The 17,056-nt window shown below is 42.6% G+C and overlaps 1 protein-coding gene and 1 pseudogene across 1 annotated transcript in view; one reads left to right on the top strand and one right to left on the bottom strand.

The window, feature by feature from the left end:
- Nucleotides 1-17,056, top strand: part of Dnhd1 (dynein heavy chain domain 1) — an 88,823-nt gene that overhangs the window by 30,984 nt on the left and 40,783 nt on the right. Inside the window, exons 19-24 of the mRNA XM_052762393.1 lie at nucleotides 8,039-8,164; nucleotides 8,509-8,606; nucleotides 8,716-11,605; nucleotides 11,805-11,970; nucleotides 12,128-12,320; nucleotides 12,721-13,006. Of these exons, the coding sequence (XP_052618353.1) occupies nucleotides 8,039-8,164; nucleotides 8,509-8,606; nucleotides 8,716-11,605; nucleotides 11,805-11,970; nucleotides 12,128-12,320; nucleotides 12,721-13,006 (3,759 nt within the window). The remainder of the gene's footprint in view (nucleotides 1-8,038; nucleotides 8,165-8,508; nucleotides 8,607-8,715; nucleotides 11,606-11,804; nucleotides 11,971-12,127; nucleotides 12,321-12,720; nucleotides 13,007-17,056) is intronic.
- LOC128094597 (ubiquitin-60S ribosomal protein L40-like) lies at nucleotides 617-5,657 on the bottom strand (annotated as a pseudogene).

The raw sequence follows: 17,056 nt of genomic DNA, 5'->3' as shown, positions 1-17,056 counted from the left end.
TTGCTTGGTTACAGGAGATGTCCAGTTCAGGCTCTGTATCCCCCGTTGCTAGCAGTCTTAGCTAGGGTCACCCTCATAGATTCCTGGGAGTTTCCATTGCACTGGGTTTCTAGCTCATCCAAGAGATGCCCCTGATTTCAGTTGTCTCACCCAATGCTCTCTTCCTCCATCCTCCCTGTGGGGGACCTAACCATTTCTCTGTGGGAGACCCACTCCCACATTTTCCCCAGGGTACTCTTGAGGAGGGAGTAGTGAGACATACTTAGATAGAAGGATAGAAGGGAGAGAAACAGATAGAAACACAGGATAGCCTCGGGAAGGCCTGGATAATTATCGACTGGCCCCTTCTGTCTCTTCTAAAGGGCTTTTCATAGGAATGCCAAGGGGTGGAGCAAAAGACCTCCCCTTAGCACAGCCAAGTGCAAACCCTTTCCAATTACCTGGTAGCCACACACATGGTCAAGCAATCCTCTAATGCAGCCCTGCTGGTTAAAGCAAACTCAGATCTCACTAGGAAACTTTGTGGGCCTCCACACCTCCCCCCACCTGATCCCTCCTGTTCCCATCCTCGACATCTAGACCCCTCTTCTTTTTTTTTTTTTTTTTGGTTTTTCAAGACAGGGTTTCTCTGTGTAGCTTTGCGCCTTTCCTGGAACTCACTTGGCAGTCCAGGCTGGCCTCGAACTCACAGAGATCCACCTGGCTCTGCCTCCCGAGTGCTGGGATTAAAGGCGTGCGCCACCACCGCCCATAGACCCCTCTTCTATCCACCATGATGTCTATTCTATTTCCCCTTCACAGTGAGATTTATGTGTCCCCTCCCCACCCCCCGGAACTGTCCTTGTTACCTAGTCTCTTTGGGTCTATGGATTGTAGCATGGTTATCCTTTACTTTACGGCTAATATCCACTTATAAGTGAGTACATACCATGTTTGTCTTTCTGAGTTTGGGTTACTTCACTCAGGATGATCTTTTCTAGTTCTATCCATTTACCTGCAAATTTCATGATGTCATTGTTTTTTAACAGTTGAGTAGTACTCCATTGTGTAAATGTACCACATTTTCTTTATCCATTCTTCAGTTGAGGGGCATCTAGGTTATTTTCAGTTTCTGACTATTATAATTAGAGTAGCAATGAACATGGATAAAGTTGAATGAATAGAGCTGCTATGAACATAGTTGAGCAACTGCTCCTGTTATATATAGACATCCTGGTATATACCCAGAAGTGCTATAACTGGGTCTTGAGGTAGACCCATTCCCAATTTTCTGAGAAACCTCCATATTGATTTCCAGAGTGACTGTACAAGTTTGCACTCAAACCAGCAATGGAGAAGTGGTCCCCTTTGCTCCACATCCTCACCAGCATGAGCTGGTATTTTTGATCTTAGCCATTCTGACAGATGTAAGATAGAATATCAGAGTTGTTTTGATTTGCAGTACCCTGATGGCTAAGGATGTTGAACATTTCCTTACATGTTTTTCAGCCATTTGAGATTCCTCTGTTGAGAATTCTCTGTTTAGATCTGTAGCCCATTTTAAAATTGTATTATTTGGTCTGTTGGTAATCTAGTTTCTTGAGTTCTTTATATATTTTGGCAGTCAGCTCTCTGTCAGATGTAGGGTTGGTGAAGATCTTTTCTCATTCTGTAGGCTGCTATTTTGTCCATTTGACAGTGTCCTTCACCTTAAAGCAGCTTTTCAGTTTCAAGAGGTTCCGTTTATTAATTGTCGATCTCAGTGTCTGTGCTATTGGTATTATATTCAGGAAGTAGTATCTGTACCATTGTGTTCAAGGCTAGTTTCCACTTTCTCTTCTATTAGGTTCAGTGTTTTATGTTGAAGTCTTTTGTGCAGGGTGATAGATATGGATCTATTTGCAATCTTCTACCTGCTGACATCCAGTTAGACCAGCAGCATTTGTTGAAGATGCTTTCTTTTATCCATTGTATATTTCTGGCTTCTTTATCATAAATCAGGTGTCCATATTATGTGGATTTATGTCTGGGTTTTCAATTCAGTTCCATTGATCAACCTGTCTGTATTTATGCCAATATCATGTGGTTTTTTAAAATTATTACTATGGCTCTATAGTACAGCTTGAAATCAGGGATGGTGATACCTCCAGAAGTTCTTTAACTGTATAGGATTGTTTTTGCTATCCTGGGTTTTTGTTTTTCTATATGAGGTTGAGTATTGTCCTTTCAAGTCTGTAAAGAATTTTGTTGAAAGTTTGATGGGAATTATGTTGAATCTGTAAATTGCTTTTGGTAAGATGGCCATTTTTATAATGTTAATCCTACCAATCCATGAGCTTGGCAAATTTTTCCATCTTCTGATATTTTCTTCAGTTTCTTTCTTTCTTTCTTCAAAGACTTGAAGTTCTTCCCATACACGTCTTTCACTTGTTTGGTTAGAGTTACACCAAGATAGTTTATATATTTGTGGCTATTGTGAAAGGTATTATTTCCCTAAATTCATTCTCAGACCATTTGTTGTTTGTATATAGGAGGGCTACTGATTTTTTTTTTTTAGCTTATTTTGTATCCAGCCACTTAGCTGAAAGTGTTTATCAGCTGTAGGAGTTCCCTGGTGGAATTTTTAAGCTCACTTATGTATACTATCATATCGTCTGCAAATAGTGATACTTCGACTTCTTTTCCAATCTGTATCCCCTTGATTTCCTTTAGTTGTCTTATTGCTCTACTTAAGGCTTCAAGTACTATATTGGATAGATATGGAGAGAGTGGACAACATTGTCTTGTCCCTGATTTTAGTGGAATTGCTTTAAGTTTCTCTCTATTTAATTTGATGTTGGCTATTGGCTTGCTGTATTTTGCCTTTATTATGTTTAGGTATGCTCCTTGTATCCCCAATCTCTCCAAGACCTTTATCATGAAGGGGTGTTGGATTTTGTCAAAGGCTTTTTCGGCATCTAATGAGATGATCATGTCATTTTTTTTGTTTGTTTGTTTCAGTTTGTTTATATGGTGGATTACATTGAGAGATTTTCATATGTTGAACTATCCCTGCATCTCTGGGATGAAGCCTACTTGATCATGGTGAATATATGTTCTTGGATTCTGTTTTTGAGCATTTTTGCATCTATGTTTATGTGGGAAATTGGTCTGTAATTCTCTTTCTTTTTTTCTTGAGTCTTTGTGTGGTTTGGGTATCACTGTGGCCTCATAAAATGAATTTGGTAATGTTCCTCCTGTTTCTATTTTGTGGAATAATTTGAGGAGTATGTAAAAGAAAAAACAGCCAGGCGGTGGTGGCACATGCCTTTAATCCCAGCATAAGTAGGCAAATCTCTGTGAGTTTGAGGCCAGGCTGGTCTACAGATCAAGTTCCAGGACAGCCAGAGCTACACAGAGAAACCCTGTCTTGGAAAAAAAAAAAGAAAAACATAAATTCTTTGTGGTTATTTCTCTCTACTTGTCAATGCTCGGTCCTCTGGATTTTACCCTGCTGATGTTATATTTTACCTACTCATCCATTCATTCTTTCCCCTGCTAGTTGACAGAAGAGGACTCTGTTTGGTCCCTGAGCCTTGGGCCAAGCATGACCTCAGCTTTATTTGCCCTTCTTCTTGGGGCACAGGTTGTTGATGTGGCTATGCTTCTTTTGATAGTTGACTGCACAGGGGTGCAGACATGCATAGCACTTGTGGCAGTTGACCCCACAGGGGTGCAGACATGCATAGCCCTTGTGGCAGTTGACTGCACAGGGGTGCAGACATGCATAGCACTTGTGGCAGTTGTACTTCTCGGTGAACTCAACAAGAGCATACCTCAATAATGCCACCACATAGGCACAGCACCAGGTGCAGGGTGTACTCTTTCTGGATGGTGTGGTCAGGCAGGGTGTGGCCATCCTCCAGCTACTTGTCAGTGACATCAGCCACTGCTGGTGGGATGCCTTCCTTGTCTTCGATATTGGCCTTGACATTCTCCATGGTGTCATTGGGCTCAACCTTGAGAATGATACTCTCGCCCATCAGGGTTTTCATGAAGATATCTATGTCTGTTTGTTGGCCACCTTGTTGAAAGACAAAGAGCCATTCTTCCTTTTATTCTCTTGTTAAATTCATGGACCTCTTTTGTGCCAAACACAAGGCACTCTGAGATTGATTTAGCCCTATATCTAATGAGAAACTGACAGTACCATTTATTTATTTATTTATTTATTTATTTATTTATTTATTGAGACAGGATTTCTTTATGTAGCTTTGGCTGTCCTAGAACTAGCTCTCTATGTAGACCAGGCTGGCCTCAAACTCACAGAGATTTGCTGGCCTCTGCCTCCCTAATGCTGGGATTAAAGGCGTGTGCCACCACTGGCCAGCCAATAACATACATTTAAATGCATGATAGACTATCATATTGAGGACAGTAGGTAAGTGAAGACCAGCTCAGAGAACCAGGGTTATTAAGAGAACTACCACTTTAGACAGTGAACCCAGGCTAACCTTTGAAGAAGTAAGTTTGTCAGACTTGCAAGGTGAGAAAAACATTCCACATAGGGAACAGCACTTTTACAACTTAGAGGAGGAAAGGGTTTATTTGGCTTATAGGTAACAGTGCACCATCGTGGGAAGCCAAGGCTGGAACTCAAGGTAGGCATCTGGAGACAGGAACTGAAGCAAAGACCACAGAGGAATGATTGCTACTAGGTTGCTTCCTCTGGCTTACTCAGTTACCTCTCTTATATAGCCAAGGCCCACCTGCCTAGGTATGGTTCAGCTTACAGTGGGCTGGGCCCTCCTACATCAATTGATAATCAAGAAAATGTCCACAGATGTACCCATAGATGAAGTTAGTTTCGTAATTAAAGTTCCTTCTTCCCAAATGTGTCTAGTTGAGATCTAACTTGAAGCTAACTATGACAAAAAGCATCTAAGAGGATGTGTTGGGAATTACTGGTAGAGAAATTCTCTTATTCAACATAACTGGTGTCAGTGAATCCAAGAGATTAGTTAAATATGTAATCATGATAGGTGGGTAAGTAGGTAGCTAGGACTTCAGATTTTTTATTTTAGCCAAAACATTTGCTAACATTTTATTCTAAGAATAAGAGCTTTTTATTTCTTTTTTTAAGATTTATTTTTTATGTATACAGTATTCTGCCTACATGTATGTCTGCAGGCCAGAAGAGGGTGCCAGATCTCATTACAGATGGTTGTGAGCCACCACGTGGTTGCTGGGAATTGAATGCAGGACTTCTGGAAGATCAGCCAGTGCTCTTAACTGCTGAACCATCTCTCCAGCCCAACAAGAGCTTTTTATAAGCTCACCTTTACCTTCTATAGTTTCCATAAAAACGGCAACTCTTTTCTCACACATATTCCAGTAGTTACTGCTCTTTTAGATTAGATTATATAATTAAAATTGTGACATAACTCACACAAATAGGTTTTCAAGCATATTTGCATTTAATCAGGTAAACAATTTAACTTGGATCAAAAATGATGGAATATTCTAAATAATAGCTTGATGTTTATGTGGTTCTGTTGAATTTTGATCATTAGACAGTACCACTGTAGTGGTTTGATTTGCAATGTCTCCCATATACTAATGTATTGAGGGTTTGATTGACAGTTGATGGGCTTTGGGGAAGTGATAGGATTCTAAGGCTTTACTCTTGATGGATTCATAGTGCAATTGAATTGTTGGGTGGAAGAAAGTAGGAGATAAGGCCTAATTGGAGAAAGTAGTTCACTAGGGATATGTCCTTGAGAGCTGTATCTTGCTTTGGCTCTTCCCATTTTCCCATTTCTCTGCTTCCTGGTATGATGTAAACTGCTGTGTTTATCCTCCCCACCATGATTGGCAAAACCTCTGAGACTATGCACTAAATTAAGTCTCTCCCTCCTTAGTTGTGTGTGCCAGGCAACTAATCATAGCAACAAAACTTCTGATTAATACAGTCAGTATATCTATGATAGAAAGTAGGAACATCCACTAGAGGACTTTCCAACTCACTGAGACTAGAGCCCAAAGACTACTTGGAACAGGAAATAGGCATGTGAAGTTAGAGAGATCAGATCATGCAAAAGAATTTATTCAGCAATATTTAAATCATGGGGAATGTCTTGTTGTAGGGAAGTGATGAGGTCACATTTTAGCTCAACAAAGATAATTGGGTAGCAAAGAATAGAGACTGGAAGATGAGTTAAGAGGCAACTGGTGTAACTCAAGTGAAAAACAATAATGGCCTATACTAGAATGGTAGCAACAGAGAATGAGGAAAGTAGGTGCATTTGGGCTACTTCTGAGTCTGTCTAGGCAAAATGTATAGCTAGTGCAAATTTGTTGTGGAAAAGAAGATATGTCTTTTCTATTATAACAGGAATCTTTATCCTTACACACATCCATGTGCAGTATTTGGTTTAGAATACCTTTCCTATCTATTTTTACATGGAATTCTTGTTCGCACTTCTCTTATTTTGGACTAATCATTTTCAGTGTTGACTGAAACATATTAAGATCAGACATCTGTAGTTAATACTCACACCATGATTCAATGGACATTCTCTTCCTACTTTTGACATGAGCACATTTTATGCTGATCTTTTTGCCCGTGTTTGACCCTGGTTCCACACTTTGTCAATCTGCTTCTTTGTTCTATTCTACCTTCCTGTATCATTCTTAGATTCCTCTGCTACTAAAATAATATTAAAAACTAGTGGAGTACAAACTATGGATTTGTTTGTGAAGTTTGGTTCACTACCTCTAAGTATAACTTCAGGTGCCAAGTGAACTCTTCCAATCTTCACTTGCGTTCACAGTCCTTATCTTATCCTTATCCTACTTTCTGTCCAACTTTCCCTCTGGCTCTAATTCAAACAGAAGATTGTGTAGTTGACATTTCTCCCTACAGGTTTTCTCCTTTCTCTGTACTAGACATCTGCATCAGTTCTGGGTATATTAATTAATTTTTATGGTGGCCATACACCATGAAACTAGTGACTTCACTCACCTGAGTGAGCCCAAGATGTCAAAAACTTATGTATTTAATTCATGCCCCAGGAAGACATGTTTTTGTAGGGTTAGTGACACTACTAATCGTTCATTCCCCCTTTTAAGTTCTTAGCAAAATTACGAAGAAGGATATGTATGAAAAGGATAGTTCAACATCCAAAATATCCCCAAGAAAATGTTCTTTTTAAATATATAATATGTTGGCAGACATAGCTAGATTAAGACTTCACACAACCTCTTTTAACCTTCCCAAGATCAGATGAGAATCTGAGGTCTTTGTGGGTATATAAAGGAAATGCGGCATCCAAGCTCTCAGGTAACTATAAGGATTTGTAGTCTGCTCCATGTTCCTTAGACAAGGACAACAGCCTTTATACCTCCCCACCATTCAGTGGTCTTTTAAAGGAGGATAAAATAGAGGACCCAAACTATTCCAATATAGTTTTCTGTAGAGACACTCTGAGATGAAGGTATTGTGTATTTTCTTTCAAACATGGGTATTTAGAGAGTCCTACATCTATCCAAACCAATTTCTCTCAATTCTGTTGTTAACCTAGTTATCTATGCTGTAGCCAGGCCTGTCTCACAAATTATGGGACAACTCTTTAAGTGACCCCAAGTAGCTAAGTGCTAAGACCATGAAAGAAAATTTTGGTCTCAACTTTTCTACCAGGATCTATCCCAGTCATCTCAGAATGGGCATTCTTCCTGCATACATACTATGTAGGAACTTGGAGCCATAAGGCCTTTTTCTAGGATGAAGCTCTGATGCATTAAAGAATGTCTGTAGGACTAGATAAGAATGACAATGTCTAACAGGAGAAGTCAGCTGGTTTGGAGTCTACCCATAGTGCCTGTTTTAAGATCTCAGTTCTCTACCATACCAACTCTATGGACTGATGCAATATCTGAAGATAGAAAAAAGGGTATTGAGGTAATTACCTCCCCTGGAAGATCAAGATGTGCTCTTTCCTGCCTCAGCCCCTGGCCTTTGACTCACATAGAATAATACCAGCTTAGCTGAACTTTAACAGTGCATCCTTTTCTTCCTAAGACTTCAGCAGTCTGCAAGATGCCATCCAGAACAGTCTCCAAGCACTATTCAAGATCCTAGCCATCCAAAAATCAGGAGAGTTGCATAAAATAGCTTTAGAGTGGGTGACCATCATGTATGGCCTGGGTGAGTATATGGCTCTAGTTGGATGGATGGATGGATGGATGGATGGATGGATGGATGGAACCTGATGTAGACTGACCCAGAGGTATGGGGGTGACATGTGGACATTGGATAGAAGATATGAAGGACAGAGTAAGGACTTCCCAGGCTCCTTCTTGGTTTGATGTGACAAGGTCTTTATTTCTAGTGAATGTTTTACTTCCTTTAATCAGGTCCCTGAGATCTGCTGAGCAGTATGCTTCTGTTGGGCTAGTGGGTCACTGGAGAGGTCAGGTGTATGCTAAACCCCCTTGGAGGTGTTAGAACCCTAGAATCTTCCTCAAGTATTTTTCTAACTGCTTACACAGGTGCACTACTGGAGGTATGGGTGGCTTTCCAGCAGAAGTGGATTTTTCTAAATAAAGTTCTACATGAGATGAAGATCCAGTTTCCTGGTGCTGAGCTGGTAGGGAAGGGTGTTAAAGAAGGTGGGCAAGAGCTCCTGAGTATCAGGGCTCTGAGTGGAAGAGTAGAGCTGTAACATTACTCCTCACTTATCACCTTTCTTACCACAGAATGCCCGTTTCAAGGTCATGGATGATCAGTATCGGACCCTAATGCGAATCTCTGTAGCTGACCCAATGGTTCTGTCACTTATAGTGCCCAATGCCAAGAGGAGCCCTTACTTCCAAGGTCAGCATCTACAACAACTACTGAAAGCAGGATCTGTGGAGCTGGAGACCATTATCGTAGCTCTGGAGGATGTCCTCTATGGGGTATGTGCCCACTTCCCCCGCCTTTTCTTCCTCAGTGACAGTGAACTGGTGGCCCTCCTTGCTGCCCCTCTAGAGACCTGTGAGGCCCAGTCATGGGCACAGCGCTGCTTTCCTCACATTAAAGCTGTGAACTTCAGGTCCAACCCAACTGATGAGAAAGGCAAGAATAACCAGGAGTCAAGCTCAACTGCACAGACTCCAGAGGAGACAACTGCTGTGCTAGGGGCATATGGAGAGAAAGTGAAGCTTCACGGTCCTCTTCCTCTGCATCCAGATCTTCCTAAGTGGCTGGCCTCTTTGGAGAAGTGTCTGCGTTTTGTAATAGTGAACCTGCTGCAGAACTGTGTGGCCACCCGCCTTGCTCAAGGCCCATCCCTAGTTAATGCATTGAAGGCACTGCCTCAACAAAGACAGGTGCCCATGCAACTATATGTCCAGCACTGGCTAGATGCGGTCCAGGTTTTTCCGTGGCAGTGCATACTGGTGGCAGAGGAGGTAGTGTGGTGTGCTGAGATGGAGGAGGCTCTGTTTGAAAGGGGGACCATGCGCACGACTCGCATACATGTACACAAGCTGGAGGTACTAGTGCAATTTATACGTGCTCAGAGGAGCTCCCAGGGTGAGCAACCTCTGCCTTCTGTTCTCCAGACTAGCCTATTCAGTATCCTGCTGGTCATGGCAGTGACTCATCGAGATATAGCACAACTCCTGGAGAAGCACCATGTCAGTGATCTGACAGACTTCTACTGGGTCCGCCAACTTAAGTATCGCCTGGGTTCATCTCACTTGAACCCCAAAAGCCCCCTTCAGTGTCTTAAGACTATTTCATCTGCTGATCCCTCTCTGTCACCAGCTGTATGCTGGATAGATGTGCTTGGCCGGTCCTTCATATACAATTATGAGTACCTGGGGCCCAAACTGGGGCCTCTACCCAGCCTGATTCATGAGCGGCAAGTGTTACTTCTCTTATTGGCTCTGGAGGAGGTGGCCTGTGGGGCCCTACTGGGCCGGGATGGTTTGGGCAAGACAGAAATGGTGAATAGCCTGGCATGGACCCTGGGCCGCCAGCTGGTAATGATGCCCTGCTTGCCCCAGATAGAGTTCCGATGTCTGAGCAATTACCTGAATGGTGCCCTTCAGGGTGGGGCCTGGCTGCTGTTGGAGAATGCTCATCAACTACCTCCTAGCTTGCTCTCTGCCTTGGGACAGCGTCTGGATGAACTACACCATCTTTATGCCCCACTGTACCAGAAAGCTTCCAAAAACATCAGTACCATAAACCCTACTAGGCCCCTATTCCTTGGTTCTGGGTTCTTTGAGAAGCATCATGTATCCATGCGCCTTGGCTATGGCTGTTTCCTGACATTTCGTTCCCTGAGCCTTGATGTGCCTGCCAATCTGCACCTGCTCCTACGTCCTGTGGCATTGGCACTGCCTGACCTGCAGCGAGTGGCAGAACTTAACCTGCTGGGAGCAGGGGTGCGGGATGCCTCCCGAATGGCTGCTCGCCTATCCAAATTATTCTCCCTAGAGCGTGAGCTAGTGTCTGGGACTTTGCCCTGCCGCTTGCCATTGCTCAAGCAGATACTAGAAGACACAATACAGATACTCAATACAACTGAGGAGGAAAACAATTCCCAGCAGCCCCACAGCTTAGCTGCTCCTGAGGAGACTGCCCTACTGCATGCCCTGTTGCATTCACCACTGTTCAGCATCCTTGATGGGCTCCGCCTGCAAAAGTTGCGAGAGCTGCTCTGTGGGATTTTCCCTAATGCTAGCCATGTGTTGGCAGAACCTGTGGCCCATAGACTGACGAGGTCAGTAGTGGTGGAAGAACTCCAGCAGGTAGGCCTGCTTCCCACCCCTAACACACTGATGTCGCTGGAGCAGCTCAGTCAGGCCCTGAGCCGGGCTTCTGGTATTCTGCTCCTGGGCCCTGCGGGCAGTGGCAAGAGTACTTGTTGGAAGAGCTTACTTAAGATTCAGAATCGGCTGGCAGCTATGGAACAAACCTCAACCCAAGGTTTCCAGCCTGTGGAAATTGCCCACCTATATCCTAGTGTGCTCAGCTCCCAAGAATTCCTAGGGTGGTCAGAGGGTCCCTCCTGGCACTACGGCATCTTCCCCAAGCTTCTTCATGCTGCCCCTCACGGTAAGAGTGTGGGCTCAGAAGAGCAGCCAGAGCAATTCACAGGGATTCAGCTATGGATAGTATGTGATGGGGCCCCTAATTCTACATGGTTAGACTCCATCACTTGCCTCCTAAGTGACCCTCCCCAGCTGAGTCTCCCTAATGGTCAACAGATAGCGCGACCCCTGAGTACCTTTTTCTTGATAGAGGTGGCAGAGGCAGCAGGCATGTCTCCTACAGTGGTAGGCCGGTGTGCTCTAGTCTGGTGTTGTGGAGATCAGACTTGGCAATACATGCTTAATGTCTTGATGGCATCCCTGCCCCATGAATACCACCTGCAGCAAGAGACAATCATTGAGCTCAACCACATCGCTGAAGTACTGGTGCCTGCAGTGCTCCGATTCCTTACCCGCATAGGTGCCAGTTCTCTGCTACAGGTACATGGGCATCAGACTGTTTGCCCAGGTGTGGCAGAAGTCACCAGCCTGGCTCTCATCTTGCGTGCTCTACTTGACCCCCATCTACGCTTATATGAAGAGGAGAAGCCACATGACCAAGGTAGGGAGGTAGAAAGGTTGGCTTTTGAGAGAGCTGGGATCTTAAGGGTAACTGGGTTACACCTGAGCCAGAAGCATGGTTTCCTTGGTGAAGTTGGTCCAGGGAACTAAAGTGACGAGAAGTAATGTAGCCAATCTCTGTTTTCCCCTCTGTCTTCCTTTTCTATGGATTCCTATTCTGACCATGGTGACCATTGCAGAGGACTTTAGTGGCAGCGATCTTGCAACCCAAAGCTTCAAATCTTCAAAAAGCAGGAGCCAGTCTGACAGTGACAATGTGAATAAAAAGCAGAGGAGGCATTTGCTGGCTATCAGCAGCTTTCTTTTTGCCACAATCTGGGGCTTTGGAGCCCACCTTCCCTCCAGGTACCACAAGAATGGGAAGTATAGTGTACAAAAGAGCAGAGGTAGACCGGTAATTAAAATTCATGGGGCATTACAGTGGGGATATGGTGGAATATATGAATGTCATAGATGGAACTTTTATTACTATCTGACTCTTGCTTGTGTGTCCTCTGAGTAGACACTGGCCTCTCTTTGATAACTTCATGAAGAATTCTATTAGTTCCTTGTCCAACTACCCTGAGCCACCTCCTTCAGCCTTGGTGTTTGATCTACATGTAAACCTTGAAGATGGGACACTGGTCCCCTTTACTGGCCATTACCTGAGCAGCTGTGTCAGAGGAAATCTGGGTACTTTCCAGCCCTCTTCCCAGGTATGAAGACAGTGAAGAAATAGTTTGGGTTGAGACTTAAGGAGCTATGCTAGAGGGTAGCCCATCTTTGAGGTCCTCCTGAGGCGCACTTGTTCCCATACTCAGGTGTTTTCACAATTACAAGAATACATGCCAGGCGGTGGTGGCGCATGCCTTTAATCCCAGCACTCAGGAGGCAGAGGCAGGTGGATCTCTGTGAGTTCGAGGCCGGCCTGGTCTACAGAGCGAGATCCAGGAAAGGCGTAAAACTACACAGAGAAACCCTGTCTCGAAAAACCAAAAAAAAAAAAAAAAAAAAAAAAAAGAAAAGAAAAGAAAAGAAAAAATACACAACACAATTTTCGGCTTGATTGCTGTCCTATCTGGAGCCAGCACAGTAAGTCCTGCTCCTATCCTGCAGACTGAACGGCTTTTGTATACGGTGGACCTGCTTCTATCAAATGGACATCCAGTGCTGCTTGCTGGAGAGATCGCCACAGGGAAGTCAGCTTTTGTGGAGGTGCTAGTGGAGCCAAATCACCCTTCCATTCACAGCCCCATTCACCCTGCTTTAAGTTCTATGCACCTTCGTCACCTGCTGAGCAGAGGGGTCCATGGCCAAACACAAGCCGGCTTTTTTGGGTTTTACCAGGAATCCAAAGGCTCACTCCTTTTCCTGATGGAAGATCTTCACCTGGCTGCTTCTGGTGAGGAGATGGGAGGAGGAAATGAAGGGAAAGCTACTGTTACCTTACACTAAAATCCATGGCAATCTTCATTGATTCAAACATCTGCCTACAGATCAAACTTCAGTATTTTTGTTTTAGTATTGTTGTCTAATTGAACATGTTCTCTTTGCTTTGACTTGTAATTTCTATCTCCAAATCAGACACCTTTCTTTTTTTTTTTTTTGGTTTTTCAAGACAGGGTTTCTCTCTGTGTAGCTTTGTGCCTTTTCCTGGAACTCACTTGGTAGCCCAGGCTGGCCTCGAACTCACAGAGATCCGCCTGGCTCTGCCTCCCGAGTGCTGGGATTAAAGGCATGCACCACCACCGCCCGGCCCAGACACCTTTCTTAAACATAAACCTATTTATCTAACTATATGCTATACATTTCTACCTGCATACCACCAGATCTAGCCCTGGTCTCATCAAGCTCTTTCAAATTGCTTCTGTGTCTCTGAGTAACAGATACCACCATCCAACCAGTTGCTTAAGCTATAACTCTTTAAAAAAATTAACAAGTTGCTTAAGCTATAACTCTTTAAAAAATTAACATTTAGTATGTGTGTGCATGCATGACACAGAGAATGCCAATGTCATACATATGGAGGTCAGAAGAGAAACTTGAGTCCTCTCCTACCATGTGGGGGCCAGGGATTGAACTCAGGTCACCAGGTTCAGTTGCAAGTGCCCTTACCCACTAAGCCATCTCACTGGCCCCCAAAACAGGACTCATGTTGAAGTCTCTTTATCCTTGACTAATGTCTACTCCAATGTTTATCAATTCTGTCTCTTAAATATCATGGTAATCTTTGCACTTCTTAGTTTAGAGGTAGACAATCATTACTTGGAATGTTGACAGCTCCATTGTGAAGCCTTTTTGTGACTAGGCATTATCTGGCTTCTATAATCTACTCTCATTGACTCAACAAGTAGCCCCTTGGGATGCTGTCCTCTCCTCCCTTGCCTTGGCTTATTTGGCAAAAATCCTATTTATTCTTTCTAAGTCATCAAAGACTGTAGAATCTCCAAGAAGCCTGAGCCCCCAGGCTGGGTTAGATATCCATCCTAAACTGTATACAGGTTAACAATCTCATTTTATGATTGCATACACATTTTTTTTGTCACGTGATGGCATGAATCTGTCTCATTCATTTTAGTAGACAGAATAGGAGCTAAATGCCCAATAAGCATTTGTAGAAGAAGAGATAATAAAAGAAAAGGGGGGAAAATTGACTGAAAGTTTGAGATATTGAAATTTAAATTTCCAAAATGTGCTACCTCCAGATGGCAGGTTCTACATGTGGCATGAGAAAAAGCATGACTAACGTTTAAATAGAAGTTGTTTGAGTCAAGGAAGTCAGTAGGCTGAAGTACTGGGTAGCTTGTTCAATCAGATATTGAAGTCTGTTATGGTATGTAGAAAACTTGAGCCAGGTGTATTAATACTATTAAAAACTGAGAGGTAAAATGTATTGAATACTATGTCTTACATGCTTAATATTTTTTGTTTTGTTTGTTTATTTTTCTGTGCATGATTGTTTGCTTGCATGTATGTATGTATATGGACCACATGCATGCTTGGTGCCCGTTAAAGCTAGAAAGGGGCATCAGAGCCCCTGGAATTAGAGTTGCAGACTGTTGTGAGCTGCCATGTGAATGTTAGAAATAGAAACTTGGTCCTCTGGAAGAACAGCCAATACTCTTAAACACTGAGTCATCTCTTCAGCCCCAGGTGGGGATTTTTGTAAAATGATGATTTTTAAAGAGGAATAAGTTCAGAGTGGGGAGAGTGTTAGGGAGCTAGAGAGATAGCTCAGTGTTTAAGAGCTCTTGCTGCTCTTCCATGAGTTCAGTCTCGGCACCCACACTGAGCAGCTCACAACCACCTGTAACTACAACTCCAGGAGAACTGATGCTCTGTTCTGGCCTTTTGGGGTGCTCATATTCACAGACACAGACGGACAGACAGACGCATGCACGCACAAAACTTCAAAAAAAAGAAACAGATAATTTTTTATAACTTGTTTGAGACACCCTAGCTATTAAGTACCAAAATTAATATTAAAATCCAATTCTATTTTGCTCGAAACCTGATAATTCTTTTCAACTATGTTTTGTCCGTTATGAATTTAAATAGTAATTAAGGTGTCGGTAGATAATAAAAGGAATAAAAGCAGATCTAGTAAGATAGATGAATACATAGATGATACATTTCAGCTAAGAAAAGACAAGTAGGAGGGCTAAAAACATTGCAAACAATATGAAAAGTGACAAATATTAGAGCTGCTAGTGTGAAAAAGTGTCTTTGGGTGACAGCCACCAGTACATTTCCTACAAAATTTAAAGAATGACTACACGTTAAAAAAGAAAGAAAAAAAATGTGTCCCACTATCAAGAAGAAGCAAAGAGCTGGGCATGGTGGCACATGCCTGTAATTGCAGCCTTCAGGAAGCTGCAGTAGGAAGATAGGAAGATCATGAGGCCATCCTGAGCTACACAGTAGCTACACCCTCAGAAAGAGGAGGTAAAAGGTAGATGGGAAGAGGAGTTTAATAGAAACTGACCCTGGCATGACATACAAGTTAGATTTAGCAGGAAAATACTTTAAAGCAACTATTAAAGTATTTAAGGGACTGGAGAGATGGTTCAGCAGTTAAGATCACTTGCCGCTTTTCCAGAGGACTCAGGTTTAATTCCCAGCATCCATGTGGCAGCTCACAACCATCTGGAACTTCAGCTCCAGAGGGTCTGACAACCTCTTCTCACCGCTGTAAGTACCAAGCATGTATGTGGTACACATATATATGCAGACAAACATTCATACATGTAATAAAAATAAGTCTAAAATTGTATTCAAGGGTGCTTGAGAGATGACTCTATGGTTAAGAGCATTTAGTTGCTCTTTCAGAGGACTTGAGTTAATTCCCAGCATTCACATGGCAGCTCACAACCACTTGTAACTCCAGCTCCAGGGAGTCTGATGCCCTTTTCTGGCCTCTGCTAGAACCTGCACATACATGGCATATGTTCACACAAACATACACATAGACATAAAAAAATAAAATCTTAATAAGAAATGCTAAATGACTTTGTTCAGCAGAGTGGCCGTGGTAACAAGAGTTAAGAGCATCAAAAATAATGACTGTGGTTGCATATAAACAACTGTCATTTTCTTTATGTACTTTCCTTAAAAGACAGCTGGTAGTCAAAACAAATACAATGATGTTGTTAGTGTGTTTGAACGTGGGTAGAAGTAAAAGCGGGGAGAAATAAAAAATTGTATTACAATATTGTTGTTTTCTTGTATTTGCCTGAGGCAAAAATCAAACACCTGTCCCTAAATAAAGCACATGGATAAACACTGTTTGGAAAAGCCAAAGCCTAGGACCAACCTAAATGCCCCCTCCATGTGTTGTTGATGGATCTACAAATTGTGGCATTTTCATAATGGAATATTTTACTGATATATAAAAACATATGAATGTCAAATGCAGGCAAAGTGAAAGAAAACAGATATGATTAAGTAGCTACTATATGATTCTATTTATACAAACTTCTAGAAGAAGCATAGTTGACAGTGATAGAAATCAGTTCAGAGAGCAATGTATGCATGGTGGGAGAAGGGGGTAACTGTAGAGGAACACACAGGAGCTTTCAGGGCTGATGAAATCTATAGCTTTAAAATGGTGCTTTACAGAGGTGTCTACATTGTCAGAACTCCATTATACATACATTTAGACCTATTTTGTTTTGTGTAAATCATTGTTTTCTCTTTTTTGTTTTTAGATTAGGACATAAAATAATGGGTTTCATTATGGTATTTTCATGCATATGTGTCTTTATACTTTGTTCTCAACTCCCTTCCCACCTCTTTCCTCATTCTCCTGGCCTCTCTCTCTCACATCTTAAAGTCCTTTAAGATTTTACTTATTCGCGTGTGTGTGTGTGTGTGTGTGTGTGTGTGTGTGTGTGTGTGTGTACAGGTGTGTGTACAGGTGCACCTTGTGCCACAGTGTGTATGTAGAGGTCAA

This window comes from Peromyscus californicus, unplaced genomic scaffold (assembly GCF_007827085.1).
Source record: "Peromyscus californicus insignis strain IS unplaced genomic scaffold, ASM782708v3 Scaffold_4__1_contigs__length_199733344, whole genome shotgun sequence".
In the NCBI taxonomy this organism is placed as follows: domain Eukaryota; kingdom Metazoa; phylum Chordata; class Mammalia; order Rodentia; family Cricetidae; genus Peromyscus; species Peromyscus californicus.
Note: the sequence above shows the minus strand (reverse complement) of the source record. Positions and strands in the feature narration are given on the sequence as shown.